Genomic DNA, 24,987 nt, shown 5'->3' with positions numbered 1-24,987 from the left:
TAATTTTGAGCAAGACCAAAAGATATGTAGGATATTTCCTTGCCCCTCCTGGCATCTCCAGCAGCATTCTGAGACTGCAGGAATAATATAATATATAATAATAAAATATATGTAGAATTGTATTCTATACCACCTACAGAGGATTTTGAAATTTGGTTTCCTGCAATCTTTTGCATATGGATGATTTGAGGGAAAAATTAATGATCCTCTTACTTTGATCTTTGTAGAGCCGTCTCCCATTTCTGAAGATAAGGTAGTTTGTAAGTGCTGGGGGGAGTTAATAAAGATTAAGTGGAGGGGGAGGGGGGAGGGAGAGTTCCCAGAAGTATTCATCCTATTTTAGACCTAAAATCCCTCAACAAATAACTTTTAATTTGAAAAATTTGCATGGAATCTGCAAGGTATATTATAGAAAAGTAGACTATTTGGCATCTGTAGGCATCCTAGATGTCTACCTGCATATTCGTATCCACATTGTCTTTTGGCTTATCCTCTGCTCCCAGAGTATTCACAAAGGGCTTAGCACCTCATCTTGCCCTTTTTGGAATTCAGGTCACCCAGGTCACAGGTTATCTGGACTGCCTGCTACTGAATGACTCCTCTCCCGTCCAGTTGGCTGCAAACATCCACAGTACAATTCACATGCTCCAGGTTTTCAGTTGGGTGATCCACTTCCAAAAATCTGCTCTCAGACTCTCTCTTTCCCAGAATAATTGGTCTAGTCCTGAACACATGCCAAGCAAAGGTTTTCCTTCCAGAGAAGAAATGCTCTCTCTTAGAACTTATGCTCTTAAGAATTGAGGTTAAAGAGACATCCCACAGTAAGATTCTCCATGGGAGTTCTAGTCCTCAGGATGGCCTCTTTCTAGGTTGTGCTATTCATCCAAATTTATTCAAGACCTCTCTGACACAACATCTTCTTGGCCTGGAACAAGCATGCTCTTTCTCGCCACCTACCCATGCTCCTGTTTAGCCAAGCCAGGAATTCCCGAACATTGCGGCTATCCAGCCCAACCTTATCAATAGGGAAGTCTTTTCTTCTTTATCACTGGTTATAACAACCCAATACAAGTCTTTCAGCCTGGGGAGAAGTGTTCCAGTCCCTTCCACTCCAGGGAGCATGTCATCGGTGGAAGCTCCCCATCTACATCCTGGAGCTCAGAACAATTAGGGTGGCTTTGCAACACTGGACTCCCATTCTGCAAGGCACTCAATTGGCGTGCAGTGAAAGTGCAAATTCTACCTCTGCTCCACAAAATAGAGTGTGAGAAGGAGGCTGAAATACGTCAATCTTTTATAAGGAATTGATTCCTTTTTATGTCTTGATGGAGAAAAAAAGTGATTCCTTTAATTTTCAAGATGCTTTGGTGCCGGACTCTTACTCCATTACTGAAATACCAGAGCGCCAGAAGAGACAATTGGTGATTCTTATTGCACCAAATTGGCCCAGAAGAAGAACTCGTTTCACAGACATACTCGGACTACTAAGAGATTACCCCTGGGCCCCTCCCAACAGGTCAGATCCTGCTGTCTCAGGGACCTCTGTTCCATCCTGCTTCTCAGTCATTGGTTTTAACGGCATGGCTGTTGAAGTCCAGGTCTTAAGAGGCAAAGGGGTCTCTGAGTCGTCGTTCCAACTTGCTAAAAAGCAAAAAGGCCACTTCCAAAAAAAAATCTACAGTCATACCTGGAAATCCTTCTTTTCTTGGTGTGAACATAGATATTTCAATCCCAAAGATTTCTCTGTGCCTTGCATCTTCACCTTGCTACAATCAACTTGACCAGGGCCTCTGAAAGGACAGGTTTCAGTCGAATACTGTATTTTTAAAAAAAACTCTGCCTTTATTCCCATGCAATGCCTTGTGCTTCCTTGGGACTTAAGCTTGGTTCTCTCTGTTTTGCAGAAACCATCCTTTTGAACCCATCATGGATTTCCCCTTAGATTCCCTCTTTTGCAAAGTGGCCTTTTTTGGTCGCTATCATGTCTGTCAGACATGCCTTTGAATTGGTGGCTCTCTCTTGTAAGGAGCTTTTCCTGATTCTTCACAATGACAAGGTAGTACTTTGCCCAACACTATCCTTTTTTCCTGATGGGGTATCAGTCTTCCACTTCAATGAGGACATAGTCCTGCCATTCTTATACCCTGCTCCAAAGCGCACAAAAGAAAATTGCTCTTCATTGCCTGGACATAGTCGGAGCCATACCTATCTACCGCAAAGCAACAGCTTCGATCAGAATGATGTATTCCCTATTTATCCTGTCCTCGGGACCTCGCAACAGATGTCCTGCTTTCAAGTACACAACCGCTCCATGAACAAGACAACTAATTGCTAGAGCTTACACTCTATTTCCAGCACCGGGCTTCTGTAGCTCCGCTTTGTAGGGCTGTCACCTGGCCCACTGTTCATACCTTTTCAAAGTTCTACCAAGTGGACATTTCATCTAATGTGGATGAAGCTTTCAAGCATAAGGTTTTTGCAGCAGCACTCTGAAGTTGGGTCTTTTGACCCTTTTGTTGTTGGGTCTGTTGGCACAGTTCTACTTGCCTAGTTGTGGCCACCCTTCTCATTCATCGCTTAGGATTTCCAAGGGTCTATGAATGCTTAGCCTGTGTCCTGTACTGTATGATGAAGATTAGAGGAATTTTTACTTGCCTGTAAGTTCCATATGCTGGAGTAGAGTATGGGACACAGGCAGCCCTAACCTTTTGTTTCTTGGTTACACTGCATTGCTTGCTCCAAAACTCAGGGCTCACAGAGTGAGGTAGGGTTATAGGGGAAGCGAGCAGCAGAGTGTCTTCCAAAAGTTTTGCTAGTGTTCAGTCACCTGAAGGTACAAGCCAACCCAGTGTTTGACTGTTCTTCTGGTGTCCTGTACTGTACTCCAAGAGATTGAATTTTCAAGAAAGTCGAAATTCCTCTTTTTCAAGGAAAATGATCTGTCAGAGCCCCAGGAAGTTAATAGGGAATATAGGTAGGTAAATTATTTAGAGTAGTTATCCCGGTAAAGGGTCTCAAACGAAAATGTGAGGTGTACAGTTAGGCAAGGTAAAATGGAAGGAACCAAGGTAAATAAATTATGGAAGGATTCACATCAGTAGGACAGAAAACCACCCAAAACATTAAACTTAGTTTTGTTACCATACAGCCCCACAAGCTTGCCAAATTCCATGAGCAGTGGCATCAAGTTCAGAAGGAAATCGGTGGGTTGGAGGGAATTGGGAGCACATCGTCTATGAACAGGCTAATGGCTTGGGCAAGAGGCTCAATGGCCAGAGCAAATGGCAGTGGCGACAGGGGGAGCCTCCCTTCATGCCCGTGATATTGGGAATTCGTCTGAGTGATAGCCACCGTATCTAATAAATGATGAGTAAATGATCTTAGTACACAACTTTAGAGAGTTGATCACGACCGTTCTTGCAAAATTATCCAAAGGGACAAGCAAGAACCTTTTTCTTAAAAAAATTAACATGACCCTGCATGCTCAGAAACGGCAAAATACATTAAAGAATTTTTATTCTGTCTTATAAGCAATTATAGTAACCGATTCCTTTTCGATATGAGACTAGCATGCAAAAAAAAAAAAAAGGACGATCATTTCTCCTATATTCTCATTGTGTGTAGGAGGCATAGGTGTAGGTATTCTCAACTGAGAGACATTTCCTTTTGCGTGCAAGGTGAAGCAGAAGTGAGTTCCTACAAACATCTCCTACCTGTCTGCCTAAAATATAAATTAAATGCTAATATGGTTAAAGTTTTTGTCAAAGTGGCTTCAGTCCTTGAATGGTTCATTTCCACATAATTACCAGCATCCTAATTGAAATGTAAGTGCATATTTCCTAGTGTCTTGTAAAATATGTCCAATGGGTGTGGAGCACAGCTGTAAGCATTTAGTGTAAACCAAAGTAAAGCCTTTATGGTCCTTTACCAGTCATACTATTCAGTGCAGCTGGAAGCAAAGTCTTCACCTTCTTTATGTGTCAGCAATATTTGTCACCGAACCACTCTTCAACGTCTATTGATTGGACAGTTTTACTTTCCCAGATGACTGTGTGCTATAGTTTATACTTTGCAGAATTCTAGCCGCAAGATTTTGTCCTCATGCACACTGGTTTATTGTAAAATGCTGTTTCTCCTGACAGGAGTAAATCAGCATTAAAAACTCACCAATGCTGCATTTTTTCAAACCAGTTTAGCAGCATTTGGTATTCGAGTGTTTATTTCATTTTCCAGAATTTTAATTCTGGCTATTGGAATGAATAAACACTGAAGTGCTAAACATGCCTAACGTTTAGGTGCGTTTAGCAGCGTCAAGCGTTTTTTCTGTAAAAACTCTGCTGCTCCTGGACACACTGGTAGTGGTGTTTTTTTTTCCTGCCTCTAAACTTTCCTGCCACTAAACCTATGTGTGCATGGACACATAAGCTAACATGCAGAGGAGTTTAGACGCAGGAAACAAAAATGCCAAATGCCCCTAGGAGCAGCTGTAAAAACATCCAGTGTGCATGAGGCCTTAGCGCCGGTTCACATTAGAAGCGGCACGACTTGCAGGTCGCCTCACCGAGGCGACCTGCACACGACTGCCGCGGCGACTTGCAAGACGACTTCTGTATAGAAGTCTATGCAAGTCGCCCCCAAAGTAGTACAGGTACCTTTCTTCTAAGTCGGAGCGACGCAAATAATAAAAAAAAGATATAAAAGCTTAAAAAAAAAGCGTAAAAACCTAGCAATAAATGATGCAACAGATGATAATTTTCTCTATTGGCTAATAAAAAAATATCAAAGCTCAAAAACACTGTATAAAAATGTGGCAAAATTGTGCATAAACATGCAAGAAAGGCTAGAAAGTTGCTACGCTCAGGTGTGAATGCAGCCTTAGAGCCGGTTCACATTTGAAGCGGCACGACTTGCAGGTCACCTCAGGCGACCTGCACACGACTGCCGCGGCAACTTGCAAGACGACTTCTGTATAGAAGTCTATGCAAGTCGCCCCCAAAGTAGTACAGGAACCTTTCTTCTAAGTCGGAGCGACTTGCGTCGCTCCGATTAGAACGGTTCCATTGTACAGAACGGGAGGCGACTTGTCAGGCGGCTAGGTCCGGCTCTTAGAAGTATCGTATCTAATGTGGTTTTCTGGTGGAAAGTTTGTTTTCAAGGCATTTTAATTCATAAATAAATCTTGGAGATGGTCTATAATAATTTAGGAAGCAAATTAATTGTTACCCAATCTAGTAATGTAAAAGTCGTTGTATAGTCCGTTAAGCCTCATGCAATGTTTAATTGTCATTTCAAAAGTCATTTTCAATATATCCAAACCTGCAGCTTTTATTAAATGAACAGCTGATGATGATTCAATGCATGTCCTTGTTCAGACACATTTTGTTATAGGGTGACAGCACCTTGTCTCCCAGCTTTGCTCCTGTATTGTTACCCTCTCCCACAGGCTTTCCATGTAAACCACAACATATGCTTAGCGCGGATAGGTAGATGGAAGCAGTTTTCCAACTCTCAACCCCCCTTCTACCGCCACATACAGTGCCCATGATGACTGTTATGTAACCCCCACACACAATGCCCTCCACTCCCCTGCCCTCCGGCGATATCACGTCTCAGAGAACCAGCATACATAATGAGAAAAAAATGCAAAGTGGTGCAGCGCTAATGAATTAAACACAAGTGAAAAAAGCCTTGGGGGGGGGGGGGGGGGGAAGACTAATGAAGAGTCCCAAATCAACAGTTCATATGTAAACCATCGTACGTTCTTTTGTGATGAAACGTATAGGATGGGGCCTATGATGGTGACGTCATCGTGCTACACCTCCCAAGAGGTTGACACACGAGCAAACCAGGAAGTGAAGTGAAGCTCGTAGGGACCCCTCGGTTCCATTTCAATACATACTGTTTCGATGTTTTTATCCTGTAAGTGCAACCTTTTAATACCATTAAATTTGGACTTTTAAAGTACTGCACTATGGGAGCATTTCTTTTCTTTTGTTTTCCATTTCCGAGTTACATACTGTTCCCACAGTATGGGGAACACCCCCTCTTGGAGAGCCATGCATGGCAAGCCCAGCCCCTCCACTGCAGCCCAGCCACTCACTGGCCACTGGGATCCCTTCCCTGGCCCCGCACCCTGATCCCTGCATGCAAACTAAAGCTTCCAACCTGCGCCCTGTCTTCTATGGGGTGCAAGGTGGAAGTTTTAGTTTGCCAGCGGGAGGGACAGATAGGTATTTTAAAAATACAAATCCCCAGCGAGTGGCTGGGGATCTGAATTTTGCCACCCACCTACTCTGGCACCCTAGGCAGCTGCCTGACCTGCCTATTGCTGGTGCCGGCCCTGATTAGAGAAGCCAGTTACTCATCACTGGACACACAGCAGAAGTAGTACTGAGAGCGGTGCCCATTCCACACACTGTACAAAGCATTCTGATGGATCCATAGAGCAGGATATCCTCTGCTCAAGCTTTCTCTGATACATGCCCACTGCTGCTCACTACACGCTCATTGGCCTTTACAGCCCCACACTAGGTGGTGATTGCTGTCCCGTGTCCCATGTCAATTAATTGAACAAGCTGAAGATAGCAGCTGATTGGCTACCGTGTACATCTGCACCAGATTTTGCGCTCTCCTGTTTTAGTGAATCAACCTCATAGACCCAGTGGAGAGCAATATCGGAAACAATATAACCATGCTTCCCCTTGTTTCAAATATATCTAATTGATGTTGCGGTTTTTAAATGATGCTGTATTAATAGCTAGATGAAAGCTATACTAAAGACAGGCGGTGAAACGTTGCCGCTCATTTGTTTTTCTGGACCATGTGCAACAGGAAAGATACTACATTTTCCCACGGAGTACTTATGTATTCCCATACTCTTGTGTGAACAGCCATTACTTCTATAGTCAAGTGAACCTGTTGCTTTAAAACATTTACGGCTCATAGCAATATTTTAAGCCTGGACTTTATATACATTGTATACATAACTTACAGTATTGTATGCCGGTTTTGGAAGGATTCCAGATTTCTAGCAAATGGTTTAATTGTGTGAAAATAGATATTTCATTTAAGCATGTTTTACATGGCTGGACAGCTGCACAAGCAGATGTGTTTTTTAGGTTTCCATAGTGGTCTCAAGTGATCTTCAGGATGTTTGCTTTGGCTCTTGGGTGTGCTTGGATGTATGGGAAGTTAAAATTATATTTTGCTATATGTGAAAATGATGTGTGCGTGGGCTTCTTCCTTCCCTGATTGTCTCACAGATTAAAGCAGATGACATTTGATGATGGAAAGGAAGACCCATCTTATTTCCTATTAATAACATTTTAAATAATTTACTTATTTTTCTTGTAGTATTCTATAGATAAAGATGAGTAGTGATTAAAGGACAGCTTTGCCTGGAACTGAAAGCCTAATTTTGCGTTGCTGCAAACAAGTTGAACTATATACTATTTTTCCTGAAATTCCAGCGATGAGCTATCCCTACATAGAGTATGCTCCGAAAAATAATTGGGAAGCTATCGTCTGCTTGCTGCAGGGAATTGTCGTTAAAGTTGAAACCTGGTGGGTGGCCACCAATGCCTATTCAAACTCTTTCTAACTTGAAATTTCAGTTCTGGGCTAGGTTGACTTTTTTAAAGCCACACTCTGGGGAAAAGAAAAATCCACTTTTGTGTTGAGGCTACTCCTGCATTGAAAAGTTAAATATTCGTTTATGCCTAGGGTACCAGTAACAAGGACATTTCCTTACCGCATGTCCAATCCCCTCTTCCCCTGATGTTTCAGCCGTGGCAGGTCCTTATGCAAAATGCAGAATTATTGTCTCCGCTTTGTACTTGATGATGCCTGCCAGAGTGCCTTAGGTCCCATTCACACCTCGAAGCTCCAAAATGCTGGAGGAGAAAAAAAAATCAATTATTCTCTATGGAGTTGGTTCACATCTCCACTCCAATTTGTCTGAAGCTCAAAAAAGTTCTGGAACAGATTTGCACATTTTTGGCGCGTTTTTATTCCCATAGAAATTAATGGAAACGCGTCATTTGTGTGGGGGGTTTTTTTGCCGTGTGTTTTCACGCGATTTTCTGCTCAAATGTAAACAAAAATAGTAATATATGAATGAATAACTAAATGTAAACTAAATACACAAATAACTAAAAATCATAATAATAAATAAAGTTAATTATATGTAATAATACACAAATAACTCCTTAAATAACCCAACCTTAAAAATATATTAAATTCATTATTATAAAAAAAAATTAAATTATTATTAATAATGCATTATTATTAATCATCAACCTAATTTATTTTTTGTTAAGCTTAGGGTGTTTATTTTTTATAGATAGAGATCTGTATATGTATGTATAGTTAGAGGTTAATTAGTTAACCACTTCAAATCCCGCATATAGTCATATGACGTCCGCAGGAGGGATCTCCCATCCTGGGTGGGCGTCATATGACGTCCTGGGCTTCCCGGCCGTCTGGGGGGCGCACGCGCCCCCGCCGCGATGTCCGCCGGGCACCCGCTAACCGTGCAGGACCGTGGATCTGTGTGTGTAAACACACAGATCCACGTCCTGTCAGATGAGAGACCAATCATGTGTTCCCAGTACAGAGGAACACCGATCAGTCTCTTCCCCGTGAGTCCCCTCCCCCTACAGTTAGAATCACTCCCTAGGACACACAGTTAACCCTTTGATCGCCCCCTAGTGTCAACCCCTTCTCTGCCAGTGACGTTTATACAGTAATAAATGCATTTGTATAGCACTGATTGCTGTATAAATGCCAATGGTCACAAAATGGTGTCAAAAGTGTCCGATCTGTCCGCCGCAATGTCACAGTCACGATAAAAATCGCAGATCGCCTCCATTACTAGTAAAAAAAAAAAAAAAAATAATAAAAATGCCATAAAACTATCCCCTATTTTGTAGACGCTATAACTTATGCGCAAACCAATAAATAAATATACGCTTATTGCGTTTTTTTGTTTTTTTTACCGAAAATATGTAGAAGAATACATATCGGCCTAAACTGAGGATTTTTTTTTTTTTTTTAATTGGGATATTTGTTATAGCAAAAAGTAAAAAATATTGTGTTTTTTTCAAACTTGTCGCTGTTCTTTTGTTTATAGCGCAAAAAATAAAAACCGCAGAGGTGATAAAATACCACCAAAAGAAAGCTCTATTTGTGGGGAAAAAATTATAAAAATTTCATTTGGGTACAGTGTTGCATGACCGCGTAATTGTCATTCAAAGTGCGACAGTGCTGAAAACTGAAAATTGGCTTGGGCAGGAAGGGGGTAAAATGCCCTGTATTGAAGTGGTTATATTACATAGTATTCATTTATTGTATGTATTATTATTATTTTTTTTTGGGGGGGGTATTTATTTTACATGTATTTATTCATAACACCCTAACCCTAACAAAAATAAATAAATAATAAATAACACCAACCCCTAATCCTAACCCTAACGTTAACTTTCCCTAAAAAAACAAAATAATAAAAAAAAGATATAAAAGCTTAAAAAAAAAGCGTAAAAACCTAGCAATAAATGATGCAACAGATGATAATTTTCTCTATTGGCTAATAAAAAAATATCAAAGCTCAAAAACACTGTATAAAAATGTGGCAAAATTGTGCATAAACATGCAAGAAAGGCTAGAAAGTTGCTACGCTCAGGTGTGAATGCAGCCTTAGAGCCGGTTCACATTTGAAGCGGCACGACTTGCAGGTCGCCTCAGGCGACCTGCACACGACTGCCGCGGCAACTTGCAAGACGACTTCTGTATAGAAGTCTATGCAAGTCGCCCCCAAAGTAGTACAGGAACCTTTCTTCTAAGTCGGAGCGACTTGCGTCGCTCCGATTAGAACGGTTCCATTGTACAGAACGGGAGGCGACTTGTCAGGCGGCTAGGTCACCTGACAAGTCGCCCCCGTGTGAACCGGCTGTCAGGGTAGAGGTTGCAGGAGCCAGTAGCTTAGTATGAACATAGCCTGTGGGAGTGAGGGATTAGGTAAGTTAAAGTATTTTTGTTTTTTACTGGTACTCTAGGTGAAAACGAACATTTAACCCTTGCTTTGGAAGGGGGGTCTTTTTGCTATTTTTCTTTTCCCTGGAGTGTAGCTTTAAAATGCACTTGTGCTGAAAATGTAAATCTTTACTATCGCACTGATAATGCTCCATCAAACAATTAATTGGAAATCTGTGAGAGTCGTTTCTTTCCTAAACAAATGGAACTCGCGGCACCCTCCATTAGTCAATCTTATGGCCAGTGCTGAGGCATTGATTATGTGGATAAATCTTTTGTTCAGGCTGTCCTCAAAGGTCTCATTACAGTCCCATTTAAAAGGACTGCAAAGTTTTACCATGCATAGTAACTAGAGAAGCTAATACAATTGTGTACTTGAATATGTTTTGGGAATCGTTGGTTTGTGTATTTTTTTTTTTTTTCTTGTAGTTGGAATTGTTTACTTAAAAAAACGTCCTTACTTCATGTTTTGGGCTCATGGCTGATACTCATGCAAGGCTCCATTCACACTTGTGCGACTTGTCATACGACTTGGGAAGTCAAAGTCTCATGACATGTTTATACCCCATGTTTTCCAATGAGTACCGTTCATATCTATGTGACTTAGTGTCCATTCACACTTGTACGACTTGTCATCCGACTTTGGACATTGAAGTCGAATGACAAGTAGTATTCAATCTGTTCCAGTGATATATATGTGCGACTTCAATTTGCAGCGTCTTCAAAGTCCTTCATGCACTACTTTGGTCTGACTTTCATCCAACTTGAGGACCGTAGACTTCACTGTTAACCCTCAAAAGTAACATGAAAGTCATACCTGAATGTTTTGCGTGCAACAGTTGTCCATTATTTATGGTCAAAGCTCAAGTCACACCCATTGACAGTTGCACTCCAAAGTTGCTTGACTTTGGAGTCGTACAAGTGTAAATGGAGCCTCAAAGTAGTTCATGCACTACTTTGGTCTGACTTTTATGTGACTTGAGGGCCATAGACTTCAATGTTAACCCTCAAAAGTCACATGAAAGTCGCAACTGAATGTTTTACCTGCAACGGTTGTGCAATAGTTGTCCATTATCATTGGTCAAAGCCAAAGTCGCATCCGAATTTGCACCAAACTTGCACAACTTCTGAGTCATACAAGTGTGAGTGGAGCCTTAGGTAGAGCTTGAATCCATAAAATGCAGTGTGACTTATGTTGGAAGACGCAGTTAATTGTCTGTGTTCTTCTTCTCTTTATATGGATTCATGTTATGCAGTTTGGGTGTATCCAAGACATCCTATGATGGTGGTACCTTTAGCCAAGGCTGAAGGGGAAGCCACTTGCTAACTTTCTTGAAATCCAAAACCATTTTGTAAGTACATTGCAGTGTACATGTATGTCATTTTCTCTACTTTTTATTTGTGTCTTCCCAGGCAAGCATATACCATCAAGAAACAGAGCCTTGGTATGCAGGCCGAGTATATTCTAGGTATTGGAAGCATTACAGTCAGGCAATGCAATGGCTGTACAAGCATAAGAGAGCATACAGAATGGCCGTGGCATCTATCTATTATCCTCCCTGGTACCTGGCTGAAACCTTTCAAGCCGGTCGCTATGCTGATTGGGAAGGGGAACCCTCTCACCCAAGCATCTACACAGGCTCTCAAAAGCAATCACACCGACCTCGTCCATGTTTAAAGGTATCTTCTTCAAAGGACAAGGAGTCTGATATGGAGCAGGAAGCTGCTGCATCAACCGATTCTGAAGAGGGTGGAATAGAATGTGATATGAGTAACATGGAGATCACAGAAGAGCTGCGCCAATATTTTGCACAAACGGAGAAACACAGAGAGGAACTAAGTGAGTAAAACCATTTATATCTGTTATGAAATGTTATTCATATACAGTAACATACAATAGGAATACATTTTTCATATTCATACTGCTTATCTTTGTAAATGATCAAATATGCTCTTCTGGCAATTCACCTGAACCTGCAAGCTGCTCCACATTTTATAGAAAGTAAATGTGTGGTCCTCTTGGGGAAAAAAAAAAACACACACCTGACATACAGACCACTATTCCTGTGGCTACAGTGATATGGGTCTGGCCTTTAGCACTAGAACAGGCACTAGGCAGGTGTCCTAACCACTCACCTACTGGGCACTTTCACCCCCTTTTTGCCCAGGCCAATTTTCAGCGCTGAATGACAATTGTGCAGTCATACAACACTGTATCCAACAACATTTTTATACTTTTTTTGGCGTTAGCGCTTTCTTTTGGTGGTATTTAATCACCCCTGGGTTTTTTATTTTTTGCTAAACCAACAGTCAACATTTTGAAAGAAAAAAAAGATTTTCTTAGTTTCTGTTCTAAACTTTTGTAAATAAGTAATTTTTCTCCTTCACTGATGGCTGCTGATGAGGCAGCACTGATGGGTACTATTGTGGCTGCACTGATAATAAGGGTACTGATTATCAGTGAAGAATGTTTATAACCGGCAAATCCTGTTTACACTGTGATCAGCTATGGTTGGACACAGCTGGTCAAATGTTAAAGAGCTGCTGTGATTGGCTCTTTACCTCAATCTGTGATCACAGATCCCTGCCGATGTGCGCCGCAGGGGGCGCGTGAGAAGTGCGATCACAGGAGAACATCAATAGATGCCCTCCTGGAAATGTGCGACCGCACTGTGTAGCCGCCATTCAGCTATAGCGCGGTAGTTTTTTTTATATATATATATATATATATATATATATATATATATATATATTATAGTCAAAACCTTTTTTTTAATTTATTTTTGGAAGTCGTAGGGAATTGTAAATTTATTTATTTTTTTTTTGTGCTATTTGTGTCCCATTGGATGGATTTCCTTTTGGTTTTCGTACCAAAGGCACAACAGGAAGTGAGGAAAAAATCTCTCCAAAGTGAAAGGAAATCCCTTTGTAGAAAGTTGTCGCTGAACTGAGGGCCCCTTTTGGAAGATTTGGATTGGAGAACTTAGCTTCTTTTCTGGTGAAAATCATAATATTTTGGATTTCTCATCACAGCATGGTCACCAGAACAAATATGCAACTTGAATCTCTCAAGGGGGAAGGTGAGCAGGGGTAGCGCGGGGGGGTATGGACACGACAATACAACCTGAGAGACTCGAAGCCTTCCCTAATATATCCAAAACTAACAAGAAAGCGGTTTAAAATCATAGTAACTGATTGTCCATAGTCCACTTTCACTTGCATTGGCTGACTCAAATAACTTAAAAAAAAAAAATCTGGGGTGTTATCTTTTTCTCTGTCTATATACTGCTTAGAAACTACGAATTCAAATTTATTAAACAAGATGTGTAAAATATGAACAACACAATTCCAGTTTTTGTATATATTGCAGCTTTTTATTGTTGCATTTTTGCTTTGTGCAATGAATCAGTTGTATGCAAATCTGTTTTGTGAGTAGCTGCCCAAATCAAATTCTCTGTACAGTAAATAGATTATGGGGATTTGTTTTTTTTTCCCCTATAGTTAAGTTCCTGTTACATTTTCACACATACTTATATTTCCATCTGGTTGATCTGAATATAACATATAACACACAGTTAACCCTTTGATCGCCCCCTAGTGTTAACCCCTTCCCTGCCAGTGACGTTTATACAGTAATCAATGCATTTGTATAGCAATGATCGCTGTATAAATGCCAATGGTCCCAAAATCGTGTCAAGTGTCCGATCTGTCTGCCGCAATGTAACAGTCGCGATAAAAATCGCAGATCGCCGCCATTACTAGTAAAAAAAAAAATAATAAAAATGCCATAAAACCCCTATTTTGTAGATGCTATAACTTTTGCGAAAACCAATAAATATGCGCTTATTGCGGGTTTTTTTTTTTTTAACAAAAATATGTAGAAGAATACATATCGGCCTAAACTGGGGAATTTTTTTTTTTTTTAATTGGGATATTTATTATTGCAAAAAGTAAAAAACATTGTGTTTTTTGTTTTTTTTTCAAACCTGTCGCTCTTCTTTTGTTTATAGCTCAAAAAATAAAAACCACAGAGGTGATCAAATACCACCAAAAGAAAGCTCTATTTGTGGGTAAAAAATGATAAAAATTTCATTTGGGTACTGTGTTGCATGACCGCGCAATTGTCATTCAAAGTGCGACAGCGCTGAAAATTGGCTTGGGCAGGAAGGGGGTTAAAATGCCCTGTATTGAAGTGGTTATATTACATAGTATTCATTTATTGTATTTATTTTTTTTTTTTTGGGGGGGGGGTATTTTACATGTATTTATTCATAACACCCATTCAGCTATAGTGCGGTAGTTTCTATATTATATATATATATATATATATATATATATATATATATATATATATATATATATATATTCAAAACCTTTTTTTAAATTTATTTTTGTAAGCCGCTATTTGTGTCCCATTGGATGGATTTCCTTTTGGTTTTCGTACCAAAGGCACAACAGGAAGTGAGGAAAAAATCTCTCCAAAGTGCAAGGAAATCCCTTTGTAGAAAGTTGTCGCTGAACTGAGGGCCCTTTTGGAAGATTTGGATTGGAGAACTTAGCTTCTTTTCTGGTGAAAATCATAATATTTTGGATTTCTCATCACAGCATGGTCACCAGAACAAATATACAACTTGAATCTCTCAAGGGGGAAGGTGAGCGGGGGTAGGGCGGGGGGGGTATGGACACGGCAATACAACCTGAGAGACTCAAAGCCTTCCCTAATATATCCAAAACTAACAAGAAAGCGGTTTAAAATCATAGTAACTGATTGCCCATAGTCCACTTCCACTTACATTGGCTGACTCTTAAATAACTTTAAAAAAAAATCTGGGGTGTTATCTTTTTCTCTGTCTATATACTGCTTAGAAACTATGAATTCAAATTTATTAAACAAGATGTGTAAAATATGAACAACACAATTCCAGTTTTTGTATATATTGCAGCTTTTTATTGTTGCATTTTTGCTTTGTGCAATGAATCAGTTGTATGCAAATCTGTTTTGTGAGTAGCTGCCCAAGTCAAATTCTCTGTACAGTAAATAGATTATGGGGAAATAGCACGTATAATTGCATGTAGGAGTCATATGGAGTGAGATATGTCAACACATTCTGATTTTTATTTTTTTTTTTTCCCCTATAGTTAAGTTCCTGTTACATTTTCACACATACTTATATTTCCATCTGGTTGATCTGAATATAACATATTCTTTATTAGCTCAGTTTTTCTTCTGCCATTCATTTCAGATTTGTTTAAGTTTTGCTAGGTTGACACGATCATGCAAAACACCTTGTAGCACCCAAAAAGAGACTTCCTAAAATATTCCCTGTTTACGTAATGCAGACAGAAAGTAGCATAGTTTGTTCTTGATAGAGTTTGTGCTTTATGGCATGCCAGTTACTTTGCCTAAGACATGATCATGCTCAGCTTCGCTAAAAACATTGCAATCCCACACTTCAAAGTTTCCATAACAACAGAACAGAGTGCTTAGAAAGGCTCCATTGACAGAACTCAATAGGGCCTCTTTAAGTAGGAGAGAGCTGGAAGCTCCAAAGGAACAAAAGGGAGAAGAACACAGTCTGAAATTGATTCACAGCTTTCTAAATGTATACCCTTCATTTCTTCGTCCTTCTTTTAACTTAAAGTAGAACATATTTATTTGAAATGCAGATTAAAGTGTAACTCCACTTTTGTTGAGAAAATGACAATCTCTCTTGATCTGTGTACATTGCAAGGGTTTTAACAAACTTTGTTGCAGAATTCTATCGTTTTTCTGTTCTGAAGCAAATAAGTGTTTGTTTCACCGTGTCCTTTCCAGACTGATTCCTGACTAGGGGATCTGTGGTCTGTGATTAAGTTTTGTGATTATGGAGGCCACTGTGCTCTTAGGAACCTTAAGGGCAGCAGAAATGTTTTTGTAACCTAGGCCAGATCTGTGCCTTGCCACAATTCTGTCTCTGAGCTTTTCAGGCAGTTCCTTTGACCTCATGATTCTCATTTGCTCTGACATGCACTGTGAGCTGTAAGGTCTTATATAGACAGGTGTGTGGCTTTCCTAATCATGTCCAATCAGTATAATCAAACACAGCTGGACTCAAATGAAGGTGTAGAACCATCTCAAGTTAAATGAGTGTCACAGCAAAGGGTCTGAATACTTAGGACCATGTGATATTTCAGTTTTTCTTTTTTAATAAATCTGCAAAAATGTCAACAATTCTGTGTTTTTCTGTCAATATGGGGTGCTGTGTGTACATTGAGGGAAAAAAATGAACCTAAATGATTTTAGCAAATGGCTGCAATATAACAAAGAGTGAAAAATTTAAGGGGGTCTGAATACTTTCCTTCCCCACTGTATATGTATGTGAAGTTCTCCTTTAGGCTCCTTTTTGAGCTTTTATTGTAAGGCTGAGTTTTTGTAGTTGGGTTTATTTATATGTTCTCTGAGGGCTCATTGACATGGGTATTCAAAATGGCACGTTTGGATGCATGCAGCACTATACTAAACATTGGGGCCATACACACAGCTGTGTCTACAAATGAAAATGTGTACCATGCTTAGTGGCATACAAAAGAAAAGAAATTAGGACACAGTTGTGCTGAGGGCCCTACATATTTACTAATTTTATGGGTGTACATATATAAACATGTACATAAGTAAGGTCATTTGAAGAATTGTATGCATTTAACTGCTGTTCACATCTAAACACTATGACTTTAGTACTTTATTTTATTTCACGCTGGATCTTCTGCTAGCTTTGCCAGCAAGAACTTGTGTTCCGTGCAGAAAATAGGTGTATGCCCATGTAAAAAAAGCCTCAGTCAAATGCTTAAACATGTATGCGCAATTGTTCTGATGTTAAAATATAAAACATAATTGAGAACATTTGTATGTATGTAATTTATTTGTTTATTACAGGTATTTTATATAACGCCAACAATTTATACAGCACTTTACATAAACAGTATATTGTATATTCACATCAGTCCCTGCCCTCAAGGAGCTTACAATCTAAGGTCCCTGACTCTCATTCATATACTAGGGCCAAGTAAGACAGGAGCCAATTAACCTACCAGCATGTCTTTGGGTTGTGGGAGGAAACCCACACAGGGAGAACATGCAAACTCCATACAGGTGTGATGATATTATCGTATGTGTAATCAGTAGTAGCACATAAGGCTTAACTACTTAAGCCCCAGACCATTTGGCTGGCCAAAGACCAGAGCACTTTTTGCGATTCGGCACTGTGTCGCTTTAACTGACAATTGCACGGTCGTGGCTCCCAAACAAAATTGACGTCCTTTTTTTTCCCACAAATAGAGCTTTCTTTTGGTGGTATTTGATCACCTCTGCGGTTTTTATTTTTTGCGCCGTAAATAAAAAGCGTCATTTTTGAAAAAACCGCATTTTTTTTTTACTTTTTGCTATAATAAATATCCCCAAAAAATATTTAAAAAAACATTTTTTTTCCTCAGTTTAGGCCGATACGTATTCTTCTACATATTTTTGGTAGAAAAAAATCACAATAGGCGTTTATTGATTGGTTTGCGTAAAAGTTATAGCGTCTACAAAATAGGGGATAGTTTTATGGCATTTTTATTAATCTTTCTTTACTAGTAATGGCGGCGATCAGCAATTTTTTTATCGTGACTGCGAAATTATGGCGGACAGATTGGACACTTTTAGCTCTATTTAGGGACTATTCACAATTTTACAGCGATCAGTGCGATTAAAAATGCATTGATTACTGTGTAAATGTGACTGGCAGTGGAGGGGTTAACCAGGAGGGGGCACTGCAGGGGTTAAGTGTGTCCTAGGGAGTGATTCTAACTGGGGGGGGGGGGGGGGGGCTGTGTGTGACAGGACACTGATCACCGCTCCCAGTCACAGGAAGCTGTGATCAGTGTCCAGCAGAACGGAAAAATTATTGTTTACATCAGCATTTCTCTGTTCTTCCTCTCTGTGAGATGATCGTGGGTATCCCCGCGGACATCGAGTCCGCGGGACCCGTGATCACGCGGAGCTCATGGCGGGCGCGCGCAAGCTGCTTTTTAAAAGGCAACGTACAGGTACGTTGGTATGACTGTACGTGCCCTTCTGCCGCAGTATATGTGCGTGAAGCGGTTGGCAAGCGATTAAATTGGCATAGTCTAAAGTTTAACTCCCATCATAACACCAGGGAGCCAAGATTTCCTTTTTTCTGGATCAAACCAAATTGGACTTGTTGATGTACTGTAAAGTCCCACACAAGCACTGTTAAAACACATCTAAACCCAATCACTAAAATCTCATATAAGCTTTATCATAATATCATTAAAGCCTATCTATGATCACAAGTTTAAAGTGGATGTACCCTCACATATACCCAGTGAAGTGAACAGCCTCAGATGATACACAGATAGAACAAATCTCCCTACATAAGTTTTACTTGTATATCTACTCTCTTCAGCTTTATATATTCTTTAGAAAGTTCAGATCATGTTAAGAGATTTTCTTTTCCTGTTTAGCACTGCAGTTAAGTCTGGGCATATAGCCAAGACAGCTGATTGGAGGAAAGGCACCCCCCTCTCCCCATACGTAGAGACTTTCAGAACTGTTCGTTGAATAGTTCAGCTTTCTGCTAATCTATTTATAGCATCCTCCCCAACACAAAACTCAGGCTGCTTTTATCTCAGTTAACGAAGAACTTGTCAGGAGTTATCAGGCTGATAACAGAAGAACGGAGCAGGGGAAAGCTACGGGACACAGTGCTTTAAAGAGAGATAAGAAAACACTGCAGGTGTGTCAGAATGAATGAATCAGGTTTACATCCACTTTAAGTAAAATATTCATTTCCACATTGTATTTCACATATTTCTAGCATACTGCTTTTATTCTGAATGGTCTTGGCGTTTGTAAGCTTACTTTTATGAAGACACCTACACAAATACCCCCCAAATGACCCCTTTTTAGAAAGCAGACATTCCAAGGTATTAAGTAAGTAGCATGGTGAGTTTTTTTAAGTTGTATTTTTTTCCCACAATTCTTTTCAAAGTTAAGATTTTTTTTTTTTTTTTTACAAAATTGTCATATCAGGTTATTTCTCACACACAGCATATGGATATAACAAATTGCACCCCAAAATACATTCTGCTACTCTTCCCGAGTATGGCGATACCAAATGTGTGAGACCTTTACACAGCCTGGCCACATACAGAGGCCCAACATTGAAGTAGTACCTTCAGGCGTTCTAGGAGCATAAATTACACATCTCATTTCATTCCTACCTATCACAATTTTGAAGGTCCTTGAGCACCAGGACAGTGGAATTACCCACAAAATGACCCCATTTTGGAAAGCAAACATCCCAACGTATATTCTATGAGAAAAAACCAGCGTTGTGTTTCCAGCCACTGACGTCACAGGCCGCTTCCTCGGGTTTGCTGCTCTGCTCCTCTGCTAAGACAGGCTGTGTTCCATCCAGGCTCCCCGCCGGATTGCGCAATAGGTTTGGGGCTTTCCTGGGAACCGGTGATCCTCCCTCCACTCTCCTCTGACATGTATCATCTCGCCTAGAATATCGTTTTTACATGTAAGTGGATATTTTTAACTTGGTAATTGGAATAAAACCTGTTTACTTAGAGGCGCTCCTCTCCTTTTGTTTTTTTCTCTTGATGGATCTGAGCTGACTTCACTCCAGAGAAGAGCTGCCCTTTGTGAATAGCTGGATATTGTGCCTTACAAGACAATTCGTTTATCCGGTGTCCTTCCACATATTGCTTTTATGGACTTCCTTTGAACCATGGACTGCTTTTTTAGTATTTTATATTTTTTAATATTCCCCATGTAATATTTGGATCACTTCAATATATGACTTTCTGAATTATTTATAGCAATTTTTGCTTCAGTATCTCTGAGCGCCAGTGCATTTTTATATTCTATGAGGCATGGGCTGTAGATAGGTACACGGGTACTCTGATGGGCTGCAGATAGGTACTTGGGTACTCTGATGGGCTGCAGATAGGTACTCAGGTACTCTCATGGGCTGGTGACAGGTACTCGGGTACTCTGATGCCCTGGTGACAGGTACTCGGGCACTCTGATGGGCTACAGATATGTACTCGGGAACTCTGATGGGCTGGTGACTGGTATTCGGGTACCCTGAGGGGGGTGACAGGTACTCAGGTACTTGGTACTCATATGAACTGTAACAGGTACTCGGGTACTCAGATGAACTGTGACAGGTACTCGGGTGCTCAGATGAACTGTGACAGGTACTCGGGTACTCAGATGAACTGACAGGTACTCGGATACTCAGATGGACTGTGACGGGTACTCGGGTACTCAGATGAACTGTGACGGGTACTCGGGTACTCAGATGAACTGTGTCAGGTACTCGGGTACTCAGATGAACTGTGACAGGTACTCGGGTACTCAGATGAACTGTGACAGGTACTCGGGTACTCAGGTGGACTGTGACAGGTACTCGGGTACTCAGGTGGACTGTGACAGGTACTCAGGTGGACTGTGACAGGTACTCGGGTACTCAGGTGGACTGTGACAGGTACTCGGATGAACTGCGACAGGTACTCGGGTACTCAGGTGGACTGTGACAGGTACTCGGATGAACTGAGACAGGTACTCGGGTACTCAGGTGGACTGTGACAGGTACTCGGATGAACTGAGACAGGTACTCAGAAGAACTGTGACAGGTACTTTGATGGGTGGTGACAGTTACTTTGATGGGTGGTGACAGGTCCTCTTTATTGGGGGGGGGCAATCAGTGTGTGTTGGTGTACACTGTAAGGGGTAACGAGATGTTACCGCAATCTCCTTCTCACACACGATCGGTGTGTGAGGAGAAGAACCCGGTAACATCTCGTTACCGCTCTATGTTTACATTTAGTGATCGGCTGTGAAAGGATCACCGCCGATCACGTGGTAAACAGCCGCCACCAACGTGCACGCGCAACAAGATCGCACGCATGCGCCGTGCAAAGTGGGGCGGCACCATCTGTGAAAGTCACAGCCGATCACGTGGTAAACGGCCATGCCCAATGGCTGTTCACCCCCCTCGGTGGGTGAGCAGTGTCTCCGTGACATACCGCCACCGAAGGTACAGGGCTGCGCGCACACAATCACGCGCATGCCCTGTTTAAATGCACCAACGTCATACGACGCCCGCCCAGAACAAGAGCCGCGCCGTCTGGCCGTCATATGAGGTAAGTATAATGGGGGGAAAAAAAACGGATTCTCATACTTCTCCTTTAAATGTGTTCCTAGGGAGTGCTTGTTAACTGTGGAGGGGGTGCTTTGACTGGGGGAATGTAAAGATCCATGTTCCTGCTTAGCAGAAACACCGGATCAGTACATTCCCCTCTCACAGAACGGCAGTCTACCTTGTTTACATAGGCAGACCGCCATTCTGCCTGCCTCCCAAACGATAAGCGGCTGCTAGGTACATGATCTGGCACAGAGCGGCCGCCCTGCCACAGTATATGTGCGTTGGGCGGCCCGCATGTGGTTAAAGTAGAAGCACAGACAAAGCTTATTTGGCTGTACTTCTGTGGATCACAGAATCGGCCCAGGCTGGTGCAAGATCGCAGCAATTAAGTTGGGATCCACCCACAACCCTGGACCTGCCCCTGGCTCAGCCTCTCTGAAAGCCTGAGAGAGCTGTTCCTGCCCCTCCACAGCCCAGAACTCCAGTGAGCACGGGGGAGCAGAGAGCAGGTGACTGACAGTCACCAGCTCCCTGTTCCCTGCATGCTGAAAACCGTGCGATCAGCCGTGTTTGATCACTCGTTCTTAGATCTGGCAGGGGATTGATGCAGAATCGGACCGATTCTGTATCCACCTAAATAAGTATGATTTTGAAAAAAAAAAAAACACTTCTCTTTTAAGAAAGCAAGAAACAATTCTAAGGTGCTTTAAGCATCAGTTATCTTCAGACAGAACTCCCTGTTGCCTAGAATCTAATATGTTCTATAAAGCTTTCTTTGAATATGCGAAGTGTGCAATATTTTACACCTGCGTATTCTGTAAGTAAAAAGAGACAGATTTAGATTTAGAGACAGATGATGAGCCCTACATACAATCTGTGTCCTGCCCTAATCACGGGTGAAATGAGCCCTTAGTTGTATAAGTGCTTGTTTAAGGTCAATACAGGTCATTCTGTACATTTATCAATAGGATGAACCATTATTTGACCCCCTAAACTGTTTAATAGTCTGGGCTTCTGTTTCTGTGTCATACTGTTGTGTTTGTGAAATGTAAACGGATGACGATTATTAGCGGTTGCATGGGACATTATTTTCTTGTTTTCTTAAACCTGCATGTAGGATAGGACACAGAAGTCCATTCCCATAGCCTCTGTGCTGGAGTTATGTATACTGTGACCCCATTTCTATCAGTCTTATTTTTCTTCCTAAGGGGAAGGATGGTGTTCTGTTTCATATACAGCAGGCATACTTAGATGTTTCATAATGTGATTGCCACCTACTCACTGCTATTTATTCTTTCAGCTTTGTCTTTGATCTTATGTGGCCTTTTGCTAACTATCTTCCTGAAGCTTTTCTTTTATACAAGATTGATTTTATTCAAGCTTCTTCTAGAAGTGTATGAAATATTAATGTACTGTAACTGTCTAAAAAGTCTCTTTTAATGTCTTCTTTGAAAGTAAATGTTACAGATGAACTTATGATTTACAAAAGGCGTTTTTTTTTTTCTTTTAATGTTTTAGGTTTTTTATATATGTGTTGCAATATCCATAGACTGCCGGGGGCTATAGCAGTTGCTGAGAGGCACTGCTTTGGGCACCACAGGTCCAGCTCTTCACTATTGCATACTGACATCTTTGCCCTTTGTTAGTTTATTTCACGGATGAGATAACACATTTATTTTGGAACTTGCTAGTGACAGTCGTGCTGTTCCCAACTTCCTACACATGGGCAAAGCACAAGTTTGCTTTAAACATGAATTTTGTAACCAGTGCTCTCGTGTAACAAATGTTTCTGCATACTTTACTTTTTTTTTTAAAGTACTGGTTTCTGTAAAAAAAAAAATATATATATATCATCTGCACTGCTTATGAACAAAACATGTTAAAAAAACTAAAGCATAGAAAAATTGGGTTGTAAGGCTTTGGCTCATAGCTTGGCAGAGCAGCTTCATTTTTTCCACTTGACGCTCTCTTTTTTTCCAACCTGGCACTCGCAATGCAAGAGATTTTGCACATTCCCATATCCCACCTCCCACTTCCCCCTCATCACCCTTTTGTATGCTTAAGCCGTGCATCTGCTGCCATTAACCAGGGAAATTGTGACTCAAGACAGGAATCATAAAAAGCAGGGGCTTTACACCCATAATTTTTCAAATCTGAGTGGACAGATTTTCTACATTACAGGGTACACAGTGCATGTGATGGCTCTGGGACTAGATCAGCCATCTGTCTTATAAGCTCATTTCTAGAAAATCTTGTCCACAACTTACTTCATCATAACACGCTTAAGTGACTGCAGTTTTTACTAAAGAAAAAAACTTTTTGAATTAAATATCTGCCTGTTTTGGTGTTTGAAGGCCTCACTGCTGCTGGTTGATCAGGTTTTAGTTAATGGTACAGCAATATATGATCTGCTATCTAATCTCCATACCAGTGGAAGGAAGCTAATGTGCATAATGGAAAATCTACAAAACTACATCTATTCTACACAAACGCCACACAGATCATTTTCCAACATAAAATGAAAGACCCTAGACTTAAGAGATATGTGGATTGATTTACCCCAAATAGGCTGTTCACTTTACAAGGGAAGTTGCACTTTGCAAGGAAATTTTTCCCAGAGCGTAATGAATGAGGTGATGCTCTGCTGACTTCTGTCTTCCAATCATGTACAAACAAAAATTTATGTTTTTTTTTTTGTTTTGTTTTTTATTTTCCTTGCACGTGATTGGGTATTCTTTGCAAATTGAAATTTTACCACATTTAATAAGCTTTGGGGAAAATTCCTTTGCAAAGTGTAACTTCACTTGCAAAACGAAACAGCCTCTTAGCCTTTAGTAAGTCAACCTCATAGCATCAAACACTAAGCCATTATTAGAAGTAAAAATATAAAGTAATTATGTATATCAGAAGACAGAAAGTGGAAAAGCCGCACACAGGAGCTCAGCCATTATACAAAAAGGTGAAAATATGGCTTCAGCCTAAGCTCCTCCTGACTGTACTCCTCCTGAGAGAAGTGCAGTCAGGAGGAGCTTAAGCCTGGTACACACTATCTATTTTTCCCCCCCAAGTCGTCTTCCAGGTCAGCTCTTGAGAGATGGAGCTCCTCCTTTCAAACAGGAAACACATTGCCCATTTTTCTTTTAAGGCGGTCCCTCAGGTCCCTGGTCAGTCTTTGTGTTTCCTCCAGCCGGAGGCTCCATCTCCCAAAGGCTGCACCTGGGGCAGGTGTCTCCTAGGGTACAACAGCAGGGAGAGGGATATAGGAGCCTCTGGGCTGTGGAGGTGAGTGTGCCCTTAGCGAGTAGTTGGTGGAGGAGGCTGGTGTGCGGCTGCGGGCAACCCTCCTTTGGAATGGGTGGGAGGCGACCTGGATTCCGCCTGCCTCTGAGCCCAGGTGTGGATGAGAGGCGGTGGGACGGGCATCCTCTTGGTGGCTCCAGTTGGGGGGGCAGCGTGTACCTCTCAGCCAAGGCTGCTTGACCCAGAAAATGCAGGCGAGTCATTTGTGGGGCTGGGTGATGTCATCGCCGTGCGCCAGGGGAAGTGGTCGGCTGGTGCATTGCATGTGGACGCAGCTGCAGGGGACAGCGTGAGCACCACAGAAGACCCAAGGTTGCAGAAGGAGGATGATCTACCTTCTGCCCAGGCTCCGGGGGATACAGGCACCAGCAGGACACAAGTAGGCACCCGAGTGTGTCCTTTTTATGTCCAGTAGTGGAAACAGCATGCTAGGTGGTGATGGTCTCTAGCAGGCTGGGGC

The 24,987-nt window shown here is 41.3% G+C and overlaps 1 protein-coding gene across 1 annotated transcript in view; it reads left to right on the top strand.

Annotated features, from left to right (window-relative positions):
* Nucleotides 1–24,987, top strand: part of GEMIN8 (gem nuclear organelle associated protein 8) — a 90,678-nt gene that overhangs the window by 43,156 nt on the left and 22,535 nt on the right. The window contains exon 3 of the mRNA XM_073614877.1: nucleotides 11,443–11,869. Within this exon, the coding sequence (XP_073470978.1) occupies nucleotides 11,443–11,869 (427 nt within the window). The remainder of the gene's footprint in view (nucleotides 1–11,442; nucleotides 11,870–24,987) is intronic.

The sequence above is a fragment of the Aquarana catesbeiana genome, linkage group LG02 (assembly GCF_042186555.1).
Source record: "Aquarana catesbeiana isolate 2022-GZ linkage group LG02, ASM4218655v1, whole genome shotgun sequence".
Taxonomy (NCBI): domain Eukaryota; kingdom Metazoa; phylum Chordata; class Amphibia; order Anura; family Ranidae; genus Aquarana; species Aquarana catesbeiana.
This window is presented reverse-complemented; position numbering and strand designations above follow the sequence as displayed.